A 23,665-nucleotide genomic window follows, 5' to 3' on the forward strand; every position below is an offset into this window, starting at 1 on the left:
TTAGCCCTTTCTTTCCAAAACAAATATTGACAGTGAAGAGTCTGATCAAGCTCCTCCTTAGTGATCTTTTCTTGACATGGAAACCCATCAATATTAGACATACTAGCAATCTCTAAGGTTTGTTGAATACCAAGGAGGAGACCATACTTAAGAAGAACTGCATTGTGAACATTACCATAAGAATTTTGATTCCAGTCACAAAGCTCAACTTTCAACCTTTTTAACTTATGTTGTAAAATACATATAGGACAACCAACAACCTTATTAGCCCAAGAATCATGAATAAGCTTCATACAGGAAGCGTCTTGAAGCCACATAGAAAAGAAACGAAAATTGCTACCCTTCCTCAAAGAATTACTAGCAAGACTAACAAGAATAAAGGAATGATCAGAACAATTTTTAACAAGAACCTGATAAGTACAAGAATCTCATTCATCCAAACACACTCCGTTACATAACGCCCTATCCAATCTTCTTGAATTCTATGCAACCCTCTCCTTCCATTACACTAAGTATAACAAGTTCCAGTAAAAGGCATACAAGAAAGATCATTAGTGTTAATCCAATCAAGGAATTCATTGCAAGAAACTTGATTAGGAGTCACCCCTCCTTTACAGTCATCCGCTGAAAGCACAACATTAAAATCTCCCATGATACACCAAGGTCCTATGAAGGAACTAAGATCCGTCCACAAAAATCGTCTAGCCCATATGTGGTAGCACCATAAACACTTGCAAGGCTAAAACATTTATCATGCAAATGGCAAGTTACAGAAATAAATTGTTCATTTACCAAGAAATTTTGGACCAAATTAGGAATCGACAAACACCAAAGCTTAGCAGCTTTATTAACAATATGAGACGTAGTCACCAAATGCATATTAACAAATTTGAAAAGGACATCAAAAGCATCAGTGTATGGCACCATAGAATCAGCAAGAAAAACCAAAAGATGTTTATGTAGTTTGAGTAAACTAATCAACATCTCCACAGTTTGGTGGTTTCCCAATCCTCTAACATTTCAGAAAAATGAAGAGACCTTCATTGCGACATTGTGGAGAAAACTGTCTTAGCAGTTTTTTTGGATTTACCATTCCCCTTAGGAGATCTCCCTGGTTTTCTTTTAGTGCAAACTATTTTCTCCCCAGTATCACTGGCATCCTCCTCCATCTCGTTAGGATCAGCCCAAAATTTTGCAAGAACATTTGTATTTTCCAAACCATCAAGAGAGGAAAAGTGATTTTGCAGGACCAACGATAGTGCTTTAACATCCCCAAGAGATTTAGTCTTCTGAGGTTCAACAATGGCAGTAGATATACCAATATAAGGATCACCTTCCACATTTGTAGTGTCCAAACCATCAAGAGAGGAAAAGTGATTTTTCAGGACCAACAACGGGATGGTACTGTCACAATAGCAGAGACCTCCACATGATGACCATCAATTGGAGTATTGGGTAGAGCTGTAGTATGAGCAGGTGATTTAACTCACTGGGGGGAGATGGGACGCAATGGAGGTGATGCCACCACAGGAGCCGAGACCTCCATATGATGAGCATCAATAGGAGCATGAGACTCGGAGCCCTTGACTTGCATAACAGCATGTGAATTCCTTAGCGTCCCCGTTTCTGGGAAATCCGAAGTGTGAGTGGGCAATCTCTGCCTGGATTCATAATCCGAGGCATCTTCAAGAGGAGACATATTAGCAAAATCATCCTCCACTCCACCTGCTTTATCGGAAGCAGGGTGACCCTGCTTTAGCTTCGCCAGAAGCATCAATGGTCAATTTATCAGTGTAACCTTCCACGTGCTTTGGCTGCGGATCTTTCTTCCGATACTTTTTACGTTGTTTTGGAAGCGCAGTCCTCCCCTGATCTCATTCATTAGAAATTATCTTCTGAGAAGATTTATGTTGAGACCCAAGAGCACGACCTTGATCATGAATCACTCGGTATTGAGCAAGCTCTTGGCCTATCATCTTACAGTGAGAGCAAAAGGGAGGGAGCCATTCATATTCCACACCAGCTATAAAGGTATAGTCTGAACGTTCAACCCAGAGATGATCAAAAAGAGGAGACAACATATCAATATTCACCAGCATTCTAGCAAACATACCCATTTTCTTTCTCATAGTATTCTCATCCAAAGCCAAAGGAGTACCAAGACCTTTGATGATGGAAAAAATCACCTTTGGCCTCCAATACTCCAGAGGCAAACTATAGATTCTAACCCAAGCCTGAGTTTTGGTACTCTCCATGGTAGTTGGAACAAAATCTTTGTCTAGGCAAAAAGTCTCAAGAAACCCGAAGATAACTTCAAGGAACCCATCCCGAGAACCCATCGCATGTCTTCTAAAGAAGCAAACTCAAACTCGTAAAAACCCTTCTCGAAAGGAATTGCTTTCCACGGTCCAAGAGCCTTCCACACCGACTACAACTTTTTAGTTAAGTCCAGGTGTGTGAGAGATTTATCCCCCTTAGAAAGAATAACCCGACCATGTAAATGGATTTTACAATCCTCAAGACCAGTCAAGTAGTATGTCTCATCGATTTGGACCACGATCATGTCTCCCTTAATATAAGGAGTGGGTAACTCGGACAAAGGAATATCACATGTAGTTCCCAAAGCCTGAGCAAATGTTTTCCTTGGACCAGGCATAACATATACGTTCTTATGAGGAGATACTTCTCGATACATCAAACAACTCCATGGGATGAGAAAACCCGTAGAACCCCCACCATTCCCAATAGCTAACAAGTTACCGCCCACAAAGTTGCTACCCGCCACAGAACTAGCCAACAAACACACCGCAGGCCACTACAAAACCACCATGTGAACCACCAATAAGCCCGTCACACTACAACCGTCGTCGTCACGCTTCGCCTGCGCGCCCTACCAGACCACCGCGCGAGCCACCACCCTACGCGCACACCACAGTGGCACCGACGAGCACCTGTCGTGGCGCAACCACCACCGTTGCCACCAAACGCGCGCGCAACAACCATGAGAACGCACCGCAACCACCCGCGTCTGCGTCACCTCACTCACATCGGCCTTCCACTCTGTCACACTCTTTATGTTTAAGTTGTCAACTTATGCGTGAGATTATATTTTTATGAATGATCTGATAATGGTCCGATAACAGGAGGATTGATAAGCCACATAAACTCTCATACGATAGAGTTTAAATAATTCTCATATCATATTAAAATATAAACTTTTGAAAACTCAACTATATAAAATTCACTCAAAAACATAAGGTTTATATTTTCTTATATATTATATAAAAAAAATGTCTTAAGGTATTAAATGGGCCATACCAACTTGTTGCTTGAACAAGTCCTAGTGGTAGGGCTCCTCATATGGTTAGCCTCCCTGACCCGTAGCGTAAGAGCTGATGCTACTTACTAAGATACTTCCGTTAGTGAGGAGAGAACTATAGGCTTTAGCCCAAAGACAGAGTCAGGGATTTCTTAACTGAGATAATATAAAGTTATAAAACACATTTAAAATAAAAATAGTATAACATAAAAGTTCATTCCAGCTAAAAATAGTCTCTTTGCTTCCATAAAAAATGTTGATATCCATGTGGTATGTTTTATATATTTTTTATTTAATAAATTGACGTATACATACCAATGTAAAAAAAAATTAAACTGGTGAAAAATAATGAATGATTTATTTGAGTTAGAAAATATGGAAAAATAATAATTATCTTTCAAAAACTAATTTAGACACTAATGTCACATTTTAGAAAATTTGTGTTTTAAAATGTGATGATATTTAAATTTATATATACTCTAAATAATTTGAATAATTAGGTATTTTTAATATAACTAATATTATACCGTTAGATGATATTAGGAGAGAAAATAAGGCAAAATGACTAAAGGAGAAGGTGTTGAGAAAATTGAGAGACTTGTTTAACATGATGAATGAAGTGTTTGTATGTAAAATATGTTACATGATCTTACAGAAGAATTCCCTAAACAAAAATGACTAAACAAGGTATCCATAACTGGAGTGGGGAATGGGGTTAAATATCTTAATGAGCATAGCAAGAACCTCTTTCATGTTAGGCCTAGCCTGTGGTGCATCAGCTGTGCACATCACCCCAATCCTCAGCAACTCACTCATCTCCTGAGCCCCACCAAGAAGCCCAGAACCCATCACCAAAACTGGCACAGAACGACTCAACCCATGATGATTATGACGGTGTCGTCCATAACCCATAACACGCCTAGCCCATTCCACCAAGCACTCTTCCCCTCCATCCACTGCTCTTCTTTCTGCTGCAAGCTCCATAATCAACACCCCAAAACTGTACACATCCCCTTTTGTAGTAGCCTGCCATGTGTGTCCATATTCAGGTGCAACATACCCCACTGTCCCAGCCACCATAGTGCTCACATGGCTATCCCCAACATCAACCACTCTCGCAAGCCCAAAATCAGTTACTTTGGCCTTCCCATCTTTATCTAGTAACACATTACTAGCCTTCACATCTCTGTGCACAACAGAAGGGTAGCACTCGTGGTGTAGATACACTAGTGCACGTGCCACATCAATTGCCACTTCTAGCCTCCTCCTCCATGTCAAACGTGTTCTGTCAGTCACTACATCCTCCAAGCTTCCACCCTCTATGTACTCATAAATTAGTATCTTTTCTGACTCGTTTAGGCACCAGCCGTAGAGTGTCACCAGGTTTGGATGAGGCCAACCAAAGCCACGACCACTCAGAACCTCCATTTCAGCCTTGAATTCCTTCTCACCCTCCAGGCCTTCCCTTTGGAGCTTCTTCACTGCCACTTGTCTGCCATCTGAAAACACTCCCTTGTACACTGTTCCAAACCCTCCTTTTCCTATGATTCTGTCCTCTGAGAAGCTGCTAGTTGCTTTCAGAATGTCGGCATGTGTGAAAGCTGTCTTGTTCAAACGGATGACCTTCACTGTGTCGGACATCCATGGTGAGGATCCCGAGCTGCTGGAATCATGCCACTGTTTTGTCTCCCTCAAGAGGTATCTTGGTTCATCTGAAGGGCCTTTCACCGATACGCAGACTAAGATAGTGAGAAGTCCACATACTATGAAAACCAGTGTTATAACCGCAAACACCAAAAACACAGACAGTCTCGAGGACTTTTTATGGTCTTTTTGAGAGGTGGTGTTTCTATCATTGGTAGTGTTCTGAATAAACTCGGGTAGGATCAAAAGGGGGTTGCCTAAATATGAATTTTCTTCAAAGGTAACGAACTGTCCGTTTGATGGGACCTCACCTGATATGAAGGGATTGTATGAGATGTTGAACTTGTTAAGCTCTGTCAATTTGTTTAAATTCGTTGGAAACATTCCCGAGAAATTGTTGTATGACAGATCTAGATTCATCAGGCATTTCATGTTGCCAATTTCTTGGGGAATTTCGCCTGAAAACTCGTTTCTTGTGATGTTTAATACCACCATGGAAATAGTTCCTATCTCTCGAGGTAACTTCCCAGAGAGATTGTTGAACCCCAAGTGCATCATGCTGAAGTTGACCATTGACCCAATCTCTGGAGGAATTTCACCACTGAGCTGGTTCGAACTTAGCTGAATATACCCGGATATCTGTGTTACACGAAAGGAAGAACCAGGTTCACAAAACGGGAAAACACCATACCCTTTGATCAGTTTGTCCCAAAGTTCTCTACATTTTTTCCTTGTTAAAAGGCTATACACAAAGCTGAATGGAGGGTAATCTGCAGGTATCCATCTCCTCATTGCCAAACATTCACCAGATCCAGCAACCATTCTATAGTTTTTCCTATTGTATTCAAATGTGGCCATTGCATTCCTTCCAATTTTGGACAGTTCAGAAGGCAATTTTCCAGAGAGCTTATTGTTGGCAAGGTTTAGCCATAACAAGCTTGAACAGTTTCCCAACTCTGGAGGGATTTTTCCAGTTAAAGAATTGTTTGCGAGCATCAACCATAAGAGGGAGTTCAAGTTTCCAAGGGTTGGTGGTATAGAGCCACTCAAATTGTTGAAGGCAAGGTCAAGCGCTTGCAGTTGAGTCATGTTTCCAAATTCCGGTGGAATGGATCCATTGAACTGGTTGTAGCATAACATTAGAAACTTCAGACTTGACATTTGAGAGATCTCAACTGGTAACGGACCTGAAAAGTTGTTGTAGCTTAGGTCTAACCGCCAAATGTTTGGCAATGTGAGAATTCCTGAGGATTTCAATCCTCCAGTGTAATTATTTGAGTGCAACAGAAGAAAACTCACTTGCTTAAATTTTCCGAATATCTCTTGTATTTCCCCACCAAATTGATTTCTGCTCAAATCCAAGAAGGTCAAATTGGTTAAGTTCAGAAGGGACTCGGGAATCTCTCTTGAAAAGCTGTTGTTCCCCAAGTACAATGCTTTGAGCTGCGAAATGGATCCTATCTCTACAGGAATACCCCCAGTAAATTTGTTACTAGAAAGATTCAGACTGCTTAAATTCTTGCAGTTATCAAACCCCTTAGGTGCCTCACCAACAAATCCATTTTGCGAAAGGTCTAGTTCTTTAAGGCTACAATTCAAAGGCAAAGCTTCCAAAGGAATAGTCCCACTTAGATGGTTCTCCGCGACAGAAAACATTTTGAGCCTGGCAAACTTCATCCACAAGCTTCCACTCAGATTGTTGGTGCTCAAATCCAAGTACTGCAACATGAGACATTGATCAAAGCAGTTTTCAATCCTGCCAGTCAAGTTATTATTACCTGAGACGTTCAGAGTGACTAAATTGTCACAAATGGCAGGGAAATTCAATCCAATATCCCCAAAAAATCTGTTATTTGACAAGTCCAGTGTGTGCAAGCTTGTCAATCCAGTCAAGTTCAGCTCCCCTTCAAGAATATTATGTGATAGGTTGAGATGCACGAGCTTGTGGCAGCGCCTCAAGTCCTCAGGAATCTCACCAGAGAGCGTGTTCTGAGAGAGATCAAGGTGCACGAGTTCAGTGAGCTGCGAGAAATTCTTGAATATCTCACCGGTGATGTCACTCCGAGAAAGGCTTATGCGAACCACCCTCCCCGTAGCACTGCATGAAATTCCACTCCATTCACAAGGATTGGAGGTACTGGTATTCCAGTTTATGTACGCTCCTTTGTCTGCAAGAATTTTGCTGTCCAGGTACGATTTCAGCCTCAGCAGAACCTCTTTGTCTGTTTCCAAAGATTCCCCTACAACAACGTTACCTACCAAAACCAAACCCAAACAAGAAATGCATCGGTTAACTCAAAACCACAAGTTTATATAACAGAATCACCAACCTTTGCAACACAATAAAATAATACTAATCCTCGAGAAGACAATAAAGCAAATAAGAGCTTCACTTAGAAAAAGAATGGGTACCTGAAAGAAGGACCAAGAAAAAGAACAAGAGTAAGCCACAAGAATGAGTTTCCTGCTCTGACATTAATGTTGCTACGAGAAGTTTTCCTTTTCTTTTGTTTTTCTTCTGTTGCCTCTCCTCTTGTTTTTCTTTATTGAGCAAAACTCATGTGCTGATGATTGCCAGAATAAAATAAGAGTGACTCAAGAACGTGAGGAATTGGAAGAAGCCATGGGGAAGCGTGTTGGACTGGAAGGTGCAGCAGCAGGGGGACAAAAAGGAAATGGCAACAGGAATTTTCCTGTGCATTATATGTTTACTCGTTGAAGATACGTGCGTTCAGGTCTGAGGAATTATTGTAATTTAATGAACGGTTGCTATGATTATGTTAAAACAAAAGAAGAGTATGCTCTGCTTGATGTTGTTTGTTAATGAATGTGAAATAGGTTGCGTGTTTCTACTTTGGGGGCATTAATTTATTCAACCATTCATATTTATCAATGGTAGCATAAGGAAAAGATAAAGAAGCTCACGTTTTCGACCAGAGACCGGTCGAGCCGCCGTTGCTGACCGGTTCGAACAACATTGCCCCGCATGGGTTTGAGTTTGACCTCAGACTCAACAAAACAGCACAACAAGGACACGGTTTACGCTGATAGATAAGGAGGTTTTTACATAATTTTTTTATATAAAAAAGAAAAGTACGTAATAACATTATCAATGTAGTAAAAATTATTATAACCAATGTTTATGTGACGTCATAAATATAATTTAAAGAGTGTGTTGTTTAAGGAAAAGTTAGAATGAGAAGAGCGTTTTGTAGGTAGTGGTAGTAGATGGCTTTTTTTGAATTTCGTGGAAAATTTGGCAACTATTTATGGGACAGCATATGTTAATAAGGTAACGCGGTTGGATTTAGACGAGGTTGAATGAAACTGAAGGTAGTTAATAATAGTGTATCTTATATGTAGTTTGAATAGCTATATGTCATGTTGGTGAAAACAAGTAAAAGCGAAAGGAACCTCATACCATGCCACAACAATTTTGGTACTGCAATACCTTTTTAATGTCAACGTTTTTATTGCTTCTTTGACTTTTTCTTCCATCCCAACAAAAAACTAATACATCACCAGATAAAAAGTGTTTGTAAAAATTTAAAATTAGAGGGTATTATAATTTTAGTTAAAGTAAAAAGTAGTCAGCTAAAGTATAAAAATTTGAGTTACTTAAACTACGTCCCCGTAATGTTATATTTTAATTTATCTTTAACTAAATATGATAGGAAAAGTTGCATATTATTTAACTATGTCTTACGTTTGGTAATGGGTCATACTTCATATCTCGACCCAGTTTTGGATTAGCCTGCAAGTTGGTCTAGTTTTATATACTTTGTCAACTTTACACAAATTAAAAATAAAGCAAGCATAGTTTGATACATTTAAAAAATATATTTTTTTTTATTTCATATATTTGATGATGACATGATGAATATATAATGTATTTTCATTTTGTTCTTTATAGTTTCTTTTTATTAATTTCAGTTCACTTGTAAAAGTCTATGAAAACTATTTTTATTAACTTCACAACCGTAGATAGAGATATGTTGCATCACATCCCATCTCATAACGTTTATATATCAATATACACATTGTGTTCATTACGCTTGAGGGAAGAAACCCTTTAAAATAATGATGATCACATAAAATTAATTGAGTTAAATAAAAATTATCACTCTTACATAAACTAAAAATAATTGTTTTTAAAAATTTGAAAATAGGAATGTAAATAAGAATAGTAACGATAAAAATGTTATTTGAAAAGAATAGTGAAGACAATTAATTGTAAACGAAAAAAAGTGACGAAAGACAAATATTCAACGTATTCGTACCTCCATCCAATGAGATTAAGACATGTCACTATTTCAGAAACGTTTTCTAAATTCATGGTTTGACATTTTTCAGACACGTGCCATTTTTAAGAAAATGGTTCAACTTGGTTAATATATGTGTCACGGATTTACAATAATTTGCGTATTCTATTATCATGGAAGAGAAGAAGTATTTGGCCTCACAAATTATAGAGTTCTTAATTTGCGACATCAAATGTGTTTAAATTAAGTTAAACGTTTAAAATAATTTTCAAAATGTATTAAATAATGTTAGTCTAATTTTTTATTATATTTACTTAAAAACAAACATTACTTTAAATTTAAATTCATTTAAAAATTATAGTACTTTTTTTTCTTAACTTAATTTTCAAACCGAAATCCAACCAGAATGAAATGAATTTGGACAAACATTATTTTAATAGTTTTTTTTTATATTTTAATAGTATAATGAAAAATAACCGAATCACATATTAGTATTGTTATGGTTTTAATAATTAATATGAAAATAAAAGTTTTATTATACATAATAGTTTGCGATTAAATAAAAAAAACATTAAACCATTAGTACATACTATTTTTTGTCTTTTTATTTCACAAGTTGCAAACTGGAAGTAGTTGAAATTTTCTGTTTATCTGATATTTTATTTTGGTCCATCAGTTCTTTGAATTGAGATCGAATAAAGCAGATTAGCCCTTACTTAGTTGAATCAACGGGTACAATTCAATTTTCAAAACATATTATTTTTTAAAAATATTGTCTTGGTGAGTATAAATATGGTGATTTTTTTATTATTTTGAAAATTCTTTTTATTGATTTTAGTTCTCATATTTTTCCCTTTTTAAACAATGCATATCGTCATTTAAGAATTACTCCCATTTAGATACACTATGAGTATTTGTAATTTTATATATGCACAATGGTCTTAACGTCACATCATAAAATAACAATAATAATATATTATCCATTTAGATATACGAAAGAAATAACAAAAAATAATATTAATATCACAATATAAAATTAATACCCATTTAGTAATTACGGATATGAAATGAAAATGTTTTTTCTTAAATATTATTCAAATAACTTTCATTTTAATAACAGTATTTTAAGAAGAAGAGTATCGAAACATAAATAAGTTACGCTAAACTTATTTTAAACTAAACTTATGTTTAATCATACTTAATGTTTTAAACTTTAACTTAAACATGTATTAATTATAATTACTTCAGAACACTAAGCTGAGTGAACAAGAACAATCCTCTGTGGGACTTTCACGTGACACAACTTCTAAAAGACCTCATTCTTCATTATTCCCGTTACAAAACTGTGTAAAAATTTATATGATGAATCAACGGATTTGACTGAATATCTCACCATCAATTTATCTCTTCACTATAAATATTAGTCTTACTTGTTGATTATGGTAATTTTAAACCTATTGTTCAAATTACCAAAATGAATTTTAAACATTAGAGCACATAATATTATATATATATACTAAAAAATCATTAAATAAAAATCAATTTTACAAATATAAAATAATTAATTATTATAATAATTAAATTTAAAATATTTTAAATATTAAAATAATTTTTGGTTTTTAAATTAGTTTTTATTATTATTAAAATGTTGATATTGGTGACTAAAATGCGTAAGTAAATTTAAATTTTCTTATGAATTTAAATTCGTAGATAATAACAATATTTTTTAATAAAATATTTAATTTAATCTTAATCTTATAAAAATAATTTAATAAAATAAAAATTACTTTTATATATATATATATATATATAAATTTAGTTATCTATGAAACGTGGGATTCCGATTATTTTAGAGCGGCGCGGTCAATAGTAAGTCAATAATTATTGTAAATGTTTTTAGTATTATAAAAAGGTTTCTTATTAAAATTCTCCATGGAGAACCTTAAATATTAGACATAAACCACACTATTGTGACAACAACATCATTCGTGTAACATTTTTAAAACCCTCCCCTTTTCACAATCGGTAAGAAGCTACATGCCCCGTATTTTAAAAAAGATTGAAACAAATTTAATTATTTAGTTTAAAACATAAACTCGTCTCATACTTTTCACATAAAGTGAAAGGAACATATTCCGTGTCTGCTTAATCTTTCACAACTATTTTATATATGATGTATATCCTAAAGTCATATTACACATGATTTTTAATTAATTAATAGTATTAACTATGTACAAAAACTAAAAAATAAATTATATTTTTCAGTAAAAAATTTAAACAATTAACAATTATCTAGCTAGTTAAGAAAGTAAGATTTTGTTTATAATGAAATGGTTACAATAATATATTTTCTTATATGTTTTGAGTTGACATTTTAAAATACTTAATATAAAGCAATCATAAGTAATTAAATAGTAATGTATTGTATACGATGAGATAAATAATAATATTATGATACTGTATCATTTACGTCAATAGTATAGATCCTAATTAAAGTATGAATTTGACTAAGTGAGTACTTTTTAACCTAACTTTGTCTACTAATGGACAGATTAAGTCAATGTTTTAGGTTGCATTGGTCATTTAATCTCCAGCTTTCACTTGCTCTCCCACCTCTTACTAAATTTAGAAGCACTTTTTTTAATCTCTTCCTTGTTTTCAACATACAAATTCACCCATTTCATCACAAACAAGGTGCCAATTTTGAAATGGTTGGAAGAAGCAAAATCTTATTTGTTAACCTCCAATCAGGTCAACCATGATGTTCTTCTCCAACTTTGGTTCCAAATCCTGTGCATCGTATATAATTTAAAGAAAAATGTTAACAAATACGTGTTTAATAATTTTTTTATTAATAATTAAATTTTTTAGAAATAATAAAATAATATGAATCTATTGCTCTCATCTCATATTTATAATTGATCATTTCAACATATTTAAACCAAAATATCAAAGTGTGTTGCTAAGACTCCTTTTTATCGGAAATAAAAATAAGTAAATCACTTGTTTGAAAAAAGTTTCTGGCTGTCAATAATTTTTGTAGCAGAGATTTATTTATTGATTTAAGATAATAAAGCAACCCACGATTATGCCGTCGAAAAACAAATGTTATCGAATATTATCGGAAGAACATTCTCTTGATCAAAATCCACTTTATTTCTTTCTTTTTGTTAGATATAATCCTGGTTGGCTCACGCGTACATAAAAATTAAACCATATTCAACCACATTAAAATAAATATTCAAATACACATATTAATTCCAAATTATATTCTATCGATAACTACTTATTATAAAATAGATAATAATTTTTTATTCATTCAAGTATTTAAATATCCAATAAAAATTATTTTTTTTTCAAACTTAATTTATAGTTATCTAAATCTATATTTTTGAATTTAATGAATTCATCTCAAATTTAAATTTATATTTTTAAATTTTAAGTTTTATCTATTTAATTAAATTTAAATTGGATGTAAATTATATAATTATATAAGTTAAGCTCAAGAAATTGGATCGGATCATGCCGAATTCAACTTAGATCAGGCCAACCTAAGTTAGGTTTGGTCACGTCACACTCAAGTTAAGTTGGGCTAGGCACAACCTCAAGTCGGGTTAGACCTAAATCAAGGCGTTTTAAGACTAAGCCAAACTGGGCTAAGCTAGACCTAAGTGAGTGTTGGTAAGATTGGGTCCAAGTCAAGCTAATCGAACAATAGTCATGTCAAGTCGTGAAGTCAAGTTGGATCGATCCCGAGTCATTCGAATCGAGATCGATCCATTTAGATTGAGTCAAGTTGGGCCCAAATAGATAAAGTCATACCTATATTAGGTTGAGTTAAGTAACTCAACTTAAGTTAAGTTAGATTGGGCCCAATTTAGACCAAGTCTGGTTAGGTCTATGTCGGTTTAGGTCCAAGTCAAGAAAGATCAAATTGGATTAGACAAAATTTATGCATGGGTTATGTTGAATTTAGCAGAGCTCAAGACAAGATGGATCTAGTTGGGCCATATAGTAACTTGGGTAAGGCTTAACCCATGTCAAGATGGGTCAAACTATGTCGACCTCAGATTAGTCGAGTTAAATTTAAATCAAACTGGATCGAATCGTGTGAGTTGAGTCTAATTAGACTAAGCCAACATTAAATTAGATTGAATATAATTAAATCTATATTAGATTGGATCGTTCAATTTAAATCTAAATTTAAATTTAATTTAAGTTTAATCTAATTGATAACCTTGATTTAGTTTGAATTAGAAAATTCAAATTAATTTAATTTAATTAGAATGGATAAATGTTAGAATCAATCTATTTTATTAGATCTTGATTAAATTTAGATTAGATTTTAAAAAATCTAATCCATAATCATTCTCAATACAATATATAATTAATGATTTAATATTATTTTAATATACAATAAAAATGGGTTGGAATGATTGCTTCTAAAAATGATTGTGAAATATAATATTAGGTCCTGGTATCCATATTGAATAGTTAATAGACAAATATTGACTTCAAGATTTTCACCCCTCATTCAGGAACAATCTACTTTGAACTTTGAAGTGTGAAATGTCACATAAGACTATATGAATGCATGAATATATTAAATTGATATCTATCACGAATAATTGACCAGCACACGCTTGTGGAAATTGAAGACAAAATGTCCATAGTTCAACGTCCCCATTTTTTGGCCTTTCCTTGTCAAATAAGGACTAGAAACAAGGAATAACAAACGTGGCTTTAACTTGCAAACAATATTTATCATGTTTCTTAATTAAAAAAATATTTATCAAGATTAAGTGTTTTTATATTGAAGGAAGATAAAAAGATCTAGCATCACTTGTAATTTTTAGGCTAGACTATAATTATATCAAGAACTTTTCAATAATCTCATAATTTATTTAGAAATATTTGAACTTTGTCTTGTATTTTAGGAAAACCAACTTTTAGGTTTGTGTAATCACTTTCAAACAAACAACTTTTTTCATTTGATGTAATACGTTAGTTACTTATTTTTAGACATAAAGCACATTTATTTATTCAATTTTAAAGTTTATCATAAATATTTAATAAACTATTCATTTATTTAAAAAATGACTCCTCTATGTCTAAAAAAATCACTCATTTATATAAAATACAATATTTCAAATGATGTTTTAAACCTAGTACGAGTTTAACCTTGTAGATGTAATTACCTCTCCTTAATCTTCAAAACACACCTCACTGTAAGTGTTAGAGGCCAGGTAGTGTAACAAGTGAGACAGAGAGAGGTGGAATAAGTAAATTTCATACTCATAAATTCATAATTCAAATACATCATCAAAACTAAATGAAATCTGATTGTTAATCCATGGTTTTATGCCTAAAATTAAGTTCTAGAACATGTAATACGTGTATATGCTTCACACTTTTTTTTATAACAATTTAAAATATAAATTAATTATTATTTTTAATTAATTAAATAATAAGTTAAATTATATATTTGACTTTTTAAGATTCTTAATTGCTACATTTTTAATTAAACTTGTATAAATTATTTAGAGTAAAAAATACTATTAGTGGATTCTTCTATGGAAAACTTGAACACAATTTGTTATATAAGCCAATTCAATCACCCAACCCAGTGATTCAAATACACCCTTTGGACCTAAAACATCATCATCGAGAACCTTCTAGCTCCAAATAACATTACAAAATAACAAAAATGAAATGCACTTGATAATTCCTTTCGCTGCGGAACTCTTTATTTTTAAGAATGGCTAACATTATTTTTTGGGACGGAATGTTCCTATGAAGTGGGCCATCTGAGTTAGTATTGAGCCCAACAGTCCGAACAAGGTTCTTTTGTCATTGGCCCAACTTAACCTAAACCAGGTATCAGATCAACGTAAAATTTGCATAACCTGTTACAGTAAAAATTGTTCAGATATTTGTTTCTGATAGCGTCCCTGATCATACATGCCTTAAACATATATTGTCTTCGTATAAGAATAATATTGGTATAGAAAATAAGACCAAACCGATGATCCCATTGCTTTAATACAACAAATATTTGAGGAACAGTGCAACTAAATGTAATTAACAACTAACAAAAGTGACAAGTGACATAGAAGTGAGTTAGAGTTTCACAACTTCATGTTGAGAACCTTACCTAAGGGCTGGTAGGATCCAGGTGTTCCATATGATGAGGAAGGTGTAAATGGTTTAGGGGTAGATTCCTCCCTAAGTGCAGTAAGAGCAAGCCTCCTTCTCTGTCTATGTTCCTTATGTCTCCTTATTCTGTCCTCTAGTGCAGCTTTAGCATTCTCAGCAAACTCAGCTCTGCTTTGAGCCTGTTCTGCACGAGCCCTCAACTCCGAAATTTTCATTGATGCAATATCCAACTCTTTTTTCATCAATGCAAACTCTGAAAATCTTCCAACTTCCCCTACCACTCCTTCAACTCCAGTTCTCTTCTCAACTAAGGATTTTCCTGTCACATGCTCAATGTTCTTCTCACTATATCTCTCTTCAGCTTCTGTCTCTGAGTAAACATTTTCATGAGTAATCTTTTCATTCTTGTAAAGCAGCCTATGTTCCTCCAGCTTAGACTTCAGCAATGCAATTTCCACCTGTGTTTCAATGCCGCTCCCCTTGTTCATGTTTACTTCTGCTTTAGCCTCATGTAACTCACATGTGAGTGATTCATTAGTAATATTCAAGGCATTTATTTCTTCCTTTGCAACCGTAACTTCTTGCTTTAACTGACTCATTGCCATTTCTAGTGTGTGAATGTACACAGATTGATCCCTTATTTTTCTGTCCTTTAGTTCCATGTCAATTAATTGGTCTGTGTGGTTTATGGTTTTGGGAGCAGAATCCTCAGATAAAACGAGTTTTTCATTAGCTTGCATAGGTTCCAGGGGAAGAGAATTAACCACTGTAGACATACCCATTGGTTGATTTTGTAATTCCTGTAACATTTTCGCATGCTTTCTCATATCTTCTAGCTGTTGTTGTACATGAGCAGTAGCTTTTGTAGTGAAATCAATTTGCTCATCCTTCTCAGACAATAAAGCTAAGTTCTCTTTCTCAGATTTAATGGCAGCTAGTTTTGAATTGTGAATAACTTCATTGAGCTCCTTCACTTGCTGCAGAAGTTCTTCTTTCTGTTCCTTTTCAGCCTCCAAGGCGGCTTCCAACTGTTTTGCTTTTGTCAAAGAGTTCAGTTCTGAATCTCTGGCAGCAACAAGTTCAGTTTCTTTGTTAAGAAGCTCCCTTTGTGTGGCCTTCAGTTCACTTAAAACATGTGCAAACTGGTCCCGGACCTTCGCAGCCTCCAAACTTTGATCTGCCATCTCTTTCATCTTGTATTCAAGCTCATCTTTGCGAGATCTACATTCTGAACATTCGCTCATGTTCTTGTTTCTTTCAATGTCAGATTTCTTCAATAGGGTGGACAATTCGTGAACCATCTTTTGGTTTTGCTCCAGCTTAAGAAGTGTTTGCATGTGTGCAGCATGCTTTGCTTCTAACTGTACCTTGTTGTTGGCCAATTCCTTTGTCAGCTCCTCAACTTTTTTTCCACAATCACTCTGACCAACAAATAAAGCAAAATCATGAATTCAGATGTCATCTCTCATGATATTAATGGATCGAATCTACCCGAGTGAATGGGACTAACAATTAAACGTCACGGTGTATAGATAGTGTATTTTGTAAAGGAAACTAATTCTCCAAAATCCTTTGAAAACTATATTTCTTACTTATCTTACCTTACTCCTTGCAGGTTGATATTTCTTCTTATCACCTTTATCTCCAAACAAAGAGACAGCATTCCGGACCGGTTCAATTGATTTAGTATCTATCTCACTACCCATGATTTTGCAAAACTAGTGTGTTGTTGCACCAATGTCACAAGAAAGTCAAAACTAACTCCAAAATCCCAGGTTATCTGTCAAAACACGGTAAAAAGAGCATCAAACACAGAACTGTTCAACATGGTTAAAACAACTAGGGAAATTAAATATATATGAACTTAAAAACAACTTAATCCAATTTCTTTATTTTATAGGTATGCAGATGGTAAAGATCAGGTAGAAGTCTTATGTAAGATAGATATATAGATAAAAAATAGTGTGTGAGGACCCATCGAAAAAAGTAAAAGAAGTATCAGAGAAGATAAGAAGATACCTGACTCGAGGGTAGGAGGCAAGGTTGGAAGGAAAATGGGAAAAAAAGGCAGAGAGAATAAGATGAAGGAAGAGAAAAAAAAAACATTAAAGTTATCATGATGGAGGTCTGTTTTGGAAGTTGTATTAATGGAGATTAACATTACGGATAATACAATGTTGTGAAGTTGTCATGGAGTATGGCCGTCGAAGAATTATTCTTGTTTGGTTCTTGGAATCGTCGGGTGGAAGGAAAATAAACGTTGGTTTATGCTTTACCCTCTAAACTTGTACATTTCCATGCAAACATTTTTGCTCTTATGTAGTGTTTTTTTATCTATGCTGTTTTATTTGTATGTTTTCTGTGGTATCTTTCTCACGTGCAATAGTATCTGGTGTGGAATAGCTATTCCTTTGTTTGTCTTGTTAAATATCTCAATTGTGAAAATAGGTAATTTAATCATATATTTACCATCCATAAAATAGTAACTATTTTTTTAATGGATTTGATTATTCAGATAATACGTATAGATATATCCTTGTCTGTAATATAATTATAAAAGTATTTTTTAACCTGAAACTTTAGCTATTAAAAAATGGGCAGTGTTCTTGCATCCTTTATTTACTCCATTTCTCAAAGAGGCTTAACAAAAGATGGATGGATTAATGTGATGAGAGGGGCATTGTTTTAATTTTAATTCTCTCTTTGAATGTCCAAGAACATGCTCCAGTATTGTGTCATTGATTTAGGTTTATATTTAGAAAAGTATTTAATTGGTATAAAAGCCTAAATTAACCGATGTTGTGGTTTGTCTTTTTGTGTTTTATGTCCGAAATAAATAAAAAAATGTAATTCAGTTTTTTTTTTATCACTGTAGGCATGTGATATTATTTGTATCTTCAATCAAACAAGAAAGACTTGAAAATTGTTTAGATTAACGGATCTTATTTTGGATATAATGAAGTCTAGAACACATATAACTGCAAATCATTAGATATAGACTAATTATAGAGAAGAAGAATAATTGTACATTTTCGAAAAAAAAAATATTAAAACATGTTACCACGTTAGATCTAAGATTTAAGTTGGGAAATCATTGTTTGTTTGACATGTTTTATGGTACAGCGAACCTCATATCTTACATAATGGAGTGATTGAATGTGAAACATCACCCACTTATACAACAATTATAACTATAAACTCATTCAAATTACTGTTAATCTAGATTACAAGGCAAGCTAAGATCCTACCTGCAACATTGAAGCACTACTCAAAAAAACTGATGTAACTTCTTTTAATGAGAGTCATTGTTTTCCAGTGTTGGTCCAGTTTTTCCATTTCAAACTCAAAATCCCATTTAAAAGAGAAAATTTTGTAGTTTAACCTTCTTCGATGATGTTTTTTTTTTGTCACTTTGAGTGATTTATTTTATAGTTTTTATTTGAAAGTTCTTTGTGCCGCGCCTTGAGTTGTGTGGCTTACCATCCATGACAGAGACACGTTCTATACCATTGTGTTTAAAACTTGATTTTCCTTTCTTTGAAAGAGAGAAACTGAGACTTGGCAAAGTTGAAGAAGAATGGATAAGGCTCTCACTGCACTGGGAAGTGCTTGGATCTCCAAGAAAGCCAAGGCAGAGATTTCCCACATAACTGACGATCTATCAGTATGTGTCTCAGTCTTTTTTTGTCTCTGAAAAATCTCATTTGTTTAGAACCACCTTCTCAAATCTTAACTTTCTGCCTGAATGCTTGAGTTTTCTCTGTTTTCAGTAAATTTTTTGGTTGATTTTGTACAAAGATGCTAGAACTAAGATTTGATGCCATATATTTGCTACTATTTCTAGCAATCTTATACTTATTAATTGCCCCTAGATGATGCATGCAAGTGTGGAAAAGACTAGGATCATATCTTATTTGAAAATAAACATGGAGGAAATGAAAAGTGCATTTGTTCTTCTGAAAAAAAGAAATGCTTGAATCTGATATGATTACTGGTGATGGGTTGGTTTAATCATGCTATTAGATAAATTTTCTGAACGATCTTGCAATGAACGATCAATGATATGAGAATCAGAAAAAGGTGATTGTTGTTCTCTTATTATTTTACAAACATCCGAACTTAGCTCTACACCTTTAGAATTATGTAAATTAATTTGTTGGGAGAGGTTGAATACTTTTTGTGCAAGAAGGCTTATACGTTGCTTGCAATTTCAGTCTCTCTCAAATACTGTGGAAGAGAAGGCAAAACTTTTCATCAACAAGCTGAAAGGTACCAACCACCTATTGTTTTCACAACTTCTCATCTTATCCATCTTTCTTAGCTTCACTCTCATCGCTACTCAATGATATTTGCATTTGAACCCAGTTTCTCTTTAGGCAAATTTGGTATTGCTGAAAGAATTAGTCCACCTAATCTTTCCATGTCATCTACTATAAAGCTATGCAACTGGTGACCTGTTGTTATCCCACAATTTACTCATTGTTTGGTTCCTTTTATTTGGCTTGCATGTAGAAATTACATCTAAGTCTAGATACACTCTGATATCATATTCAACTCAACTTTATGAAACATTTTTATCTTTGAGGTACGTAATCTTCTTTTGTAATTAATAGGAAAATCCCAGAAGGCTTTACCAGATGTTCTTCGAGAGTACAACCTTCCACCTGGTCTGTTTCCCCGCAACATAACATGCTACGAGTTTGATGTATCGAAAGGAAAGTTGGTAGTGCACTTGTCCTCTCCCTGTGAGGTGTGCTTCAAGGACTCATCCATTGTGAGGTATGCAAAACGTGTGAAAGGGAGCTTAGCAAAGGGTAAGCTGAATGTTACAGATGGAATGAAGACCAAGGTTCTTGTGTGGGTCAAGGTGACCAGTGTTGCTGTTGAGAGTTACAAATCCGACAAATTGTGGTTCACTACTTCTGGAGTTAAGAAATCAAGGCCCAAGGATGCCTATGAAATGCCTCGTGAAGCTATTAAGGTAGAAGAATTTTGAAAGCACTGATGATGAACTCTAAATCATATATGCTGAAGAGTTTATTACGACTATTGAATGCGAACTAGAATTATTCTTATAGTACTAAGACCAATTAAACTGTTTAGTATGTGTTTGTAATGTTTTAATGATTCTGTTTTGAAGAGTTGCTAAAGTTTATATGTAGAGATATATATGGTGTTTCACTTGAAATTCACATTTGAACCATGAATGATGTCAATAAAAGTGCACATGGTGATGAAATTGCAATGTCAATAATGTTACATGCTCATAAATATATATTACAATAAAATCATTAAATAGTAATTAAAATTAAAAATTAAATATTATTAATTAAATTAAATATTATTTTAAAAAATACAAAATTATTGATATCTAAATAGTTTTTATTATTGACTCAAAAATTGCTTTGATACCATATTATAAAATAGAACATAGATAAACAAAAGAGAAAAAAGGAAGACAAAAGATACTAGAAGGAATATTTCTTTTTATTTTTCATACTTAGATCAAAGCAAAGAGTTAAATATATATATATATATATATATATATATATATATATATATATAAACAATACAGTCATTCTAGGTTTAGTTAAAGAGATATAATGTAAAATAAAATCCAATAAAGACTAGAATAAGAAAAGAAAAACTAAAAAAAAAAACTAAGAATTAGAAAAAACAAAATTAGTATTAGTTTCCTTCTAGAAACTTTGTATCCATATCTTTTGCTACGATCATTTTAAATATAGGATTTGTATTTAAAACTTATTGAACATGATTAAATCAACCATCATTACTGATTCTCATATTTTATCTTCATTACAAAAAAATCATTAAATAGAAATTAATCTTAGACACTAAAATAATTGTTGGAGATCCCACATCGACTAGAGATTAGAGCCTTTCATTGTATATAAGTGGGTGCAAACCTCAACCCTATGAGCCGGTTTTATGGGATTGAGTTAGGTTTAAAGTCCATTTCGTAACATGGTATCAGAGCCATTTTCGAGCCTATCCTAGCGAGTATTTGTTGGGCTTATCAGGCCACCCGCTATTGGACCACCCATAATATATAGTCCCACGCACAATTTAGAATATGAAGTAGTAAGTAGTTAAAACATTGATAACTAATTTAAATATCAATTTATAAACCATTTTATTAATAATAAAAACTACTTTAAATGCCAATAATTTTTTAATCTCTAAAATAATATATTATTTAGTCAATACAGTGACTAAGTTTTTTTAGTTTGTAAATTTGATTGTTATATAGTAATTTTCTTGTTCCTTTACTATCGAGATGAGTATGATAAGACATAATAAAAATGTAATATGCACATTTTTTAATAGAATAATATCAAGTAAACGTTTAATGATGAAAAAATAAGCACTATTTGAAAAAAAGAGGCAGCCATGATATTTAAAATTAGTTTATAATTTATTGAACAAACTTTCTACAAATTATTAATTCATAGGAACACGTGACAGTGACAAAAGGTGGTCCCTCTTATTCAACTTATTTTTTGCAAATGACATTTTTGTTCTTCTTTAATAATACACAGGAGCAAGTTCCATGTTGTATTATCAACTCTTTATCTTCTTCTTTTCTAAAAAATTCTTATCTTAAGATTTATTTTGATGAATACGTGTTTGTGTGCTCTAGAAATACATATGTTCTAGAAAACATCCTATCTTTAGTATCAAGAGTGTCATATATATGGACAAAATATTTGGATTATAACATGAACTCACACTATAATGGATTTTAAGTAATTATTAAAGTGATTATAGATTTGAAGTGATTAAAAATGTTGATTAATAAGTAAGTATTATTGAGAAGGGTCTCACTTAAATTGCAAGATTAGATGTGGAGGATATAGTATGTGGAGGAGAAGTTAGTGATGATTATGTTCTACGTCTGTTTTGATGTTTTTAGTAATGTTATGGTTCTAAACAAAATTGGTTGGTTCATTAACTTATTTGCATTAATAATGTCAAATAATGATACACCACTATGTTGAAAGATGGTTTGACTAAGTTTTTAATAGAGAAAATTGGATATAGGTATGCTTGTAATTAAATTATCTATTATCAAAATATTCGAGGAATTACATAAAATATGGTAATTTAGATTAATAATTATATTATATGATATATATAAATTTATAAATATTTTAGTTTTTTAATTGTAACTATTTTATCTTGTGATGTCATTCAGTTATAATAGCTGATCAAATTTTCAAATTAAAATTAATTGTTCACACTAACTAATGTCATGTTTATTTCAATTTTACATTTTAGTCGATAAAAAATTGTATCTAATATATTAACATTATTAAAAACTTGTAAAAACTAATTGAAAGAAATAAAAGAAAAATAAAAAAAATTATTGAAACGGATTGATTAAACGTAATTATACGAAATTGCAAAATTTTCAACTGATTCATTCATTTCTATTTACTTCAATAATATATATAATCAAATTATAATTACTGAAAGTTATAAAATATGATTACTAAAAATACACACTTCACATCATAATAAATTAATATTTTATGTATTTTTAATTTATAAGGTCAATGTATTTTTTACTATTAATGGAGTCAACAAAATTTTCTCAAAAATAAAAAAAATTCCTAAATAATTAATCTCATTTAGATCAATAATTATCTTATTGACTTAATGAATAATTAAGCAAATAAATGGTAAATTAACATCAAATTTCAAAATTATTTGCTAAACTAATTGTGTGATTCAAAAGTCTTCATAAGGTGTATACGTAATTATTAATTTCAAAAGTATCTCAAACATTATTCATTTTGACTTTCATATTCACTTCTTGAATTTTTAATATACGATATATCATTTATTCTATTTTCATATTTCTTTTGTGTGTGACACGTGTATTCTAAGTGAATGGTTCATCCTATTTTCCTCAATGTTCAACACAAGAAGATTTTGTTTTAATACAAGTGCTATACTACTATTTGTAATCAATCAACTTATAGAGGTATTTAACTTACTTTGCATTTATATTAAAAAAAAATTATATAGTATCTTGCCTAAAACTTAGACATATTTGTCTGTTTTATAAGGAAACATCTTGTGTGACAATTGTCACACTAAGAAAACTTGTCTAGAAGAGATAGATAGAGCTACCATGTTTACACTATATGCGATAAAAAAGAGAGTAAGAAAGTGTGGTCTACATTTAACCTGGAGTTGTGGAAAATGTATTAATGTAAATGTGAGAACAGAAAGTGTGTTTTTTATTTCTTTAAAACTG

The 23,665-nt window shown here is 32.8% G+C and overlaps 4 protein-coding genes and 1 long non-coding RNA gene across 5 annotated transcripts; 2 read left to right on the forward strand and 3 right to left on the reverse strand.

Annotated features, from left to right (window-relative positions):
- Positions 1–1,874: 1,874 nt before the first annotated feature.
- LOC137805641 (uncharacterized) lies at positions 1,875–2,339 on the reverse strand. The gene has a single exon (XM_068605582.1). The coding sequence runs from the start codon at positions 2,337–2,339 to the stop codon at positions 1,875–1,877; it is 465 nt and encodes a 154-aa protein (XP_068461683.1).
- Positions 2,340–3,899: 1,560 nt separating this feature from the next.
- On the reverse strand, positions 3,900–7,547 carry LOC137807741 (probable LRR receptor-like serine/threonine-protein kinase At1g74360). Its single transcript, XM_068608519.1, has 2 exons — positions 7,376–7,547; positions 3,900–7,218 (listed from the first exon to the last, which is right to left on the reverse strand). The coding sequence occupies exons 1-2, from the start codon at positions 7,437–7,439 to the stop codon at positions 3,998–4,000; spliced, it is 3,285 nt and encodes a 1,094-aa protein (XP_068464620.1). The 5' UTR covers positions 7,440–7,547; the 3' UTR covers positions 3,900–3,997.
- LOC137807742 (uncharacterized) lies at positions 7,016–7,815 on the forward strand. Its single transcript, XR_011080596.1, has 2 exons — positions 7,016–7,153; positions 7,542–7,815. It is a non-coding gene; the product is annotated as an uncharacterized lncRNA (long non-coding RNA).
- Positions 7,816–15,294: 7,479 nt separating this feature from the next.
- On the reverse strand, positions 15,295–17,198 carry LOC137805930 (WEB family protein At1g12150-like). The gene is made up of 2 exons (XM_068605805.1): positions 16,983–17,198; positions 15,295–16,802 (listed from the first exon to the last, which is right to left on the reverse strand). Exons 1-2 carry the CDS (start codon positions 17,085–17,087, stop codon positions 15,354–15,356), a joined length of 1,554 nt encoding a protein of 517 aa, XP_068461906.1. The 5' UTR covers positions 17,088–17,198; the 3' UTR covers positions 15,295–15,353.
- Positions 17,199–18,886: 1,688 nt separating this feature from the next.
- Positions 18,887–20,620, forward strand: LOC137807743 (uncharacterized protein At5g01610-like). The gene is made up of 3 exons (XM_068608520.1): positions 18,887–19,045; positions 19,596–19,650; positions 19,995–20,620. Exons 1-3 carry the CDS (start codon positions 18,959–18,961, stop codon positions 20,375–20,377), a joined length of 525 nt encoding a protein of 174 aa, XP_068464621.1. The 5' UTR covers positions 18,887–18,958; the 3' UTR covers positions 20,378–20,620.
- Positions 20,621–23,665: the final 3,045 nt, after the last annotated feature.

This window comes from Phaseolus vulgaris, chromosome 3 (genome assembly GCF_000499845.2).
Source record: "Phaseolus vulgaris cultivar G19833 chromosome 3, P. vulgaris v2.0, whole genome shotgun sequence".
In the NCBI taxonomy this organism is placed as follows: Eukaryota; Viridiplantae; Streptophyta; class Magnoliopsida; order Fabales; family Fabaceae; genus Phaseolus; species Phaseolus vulgaris.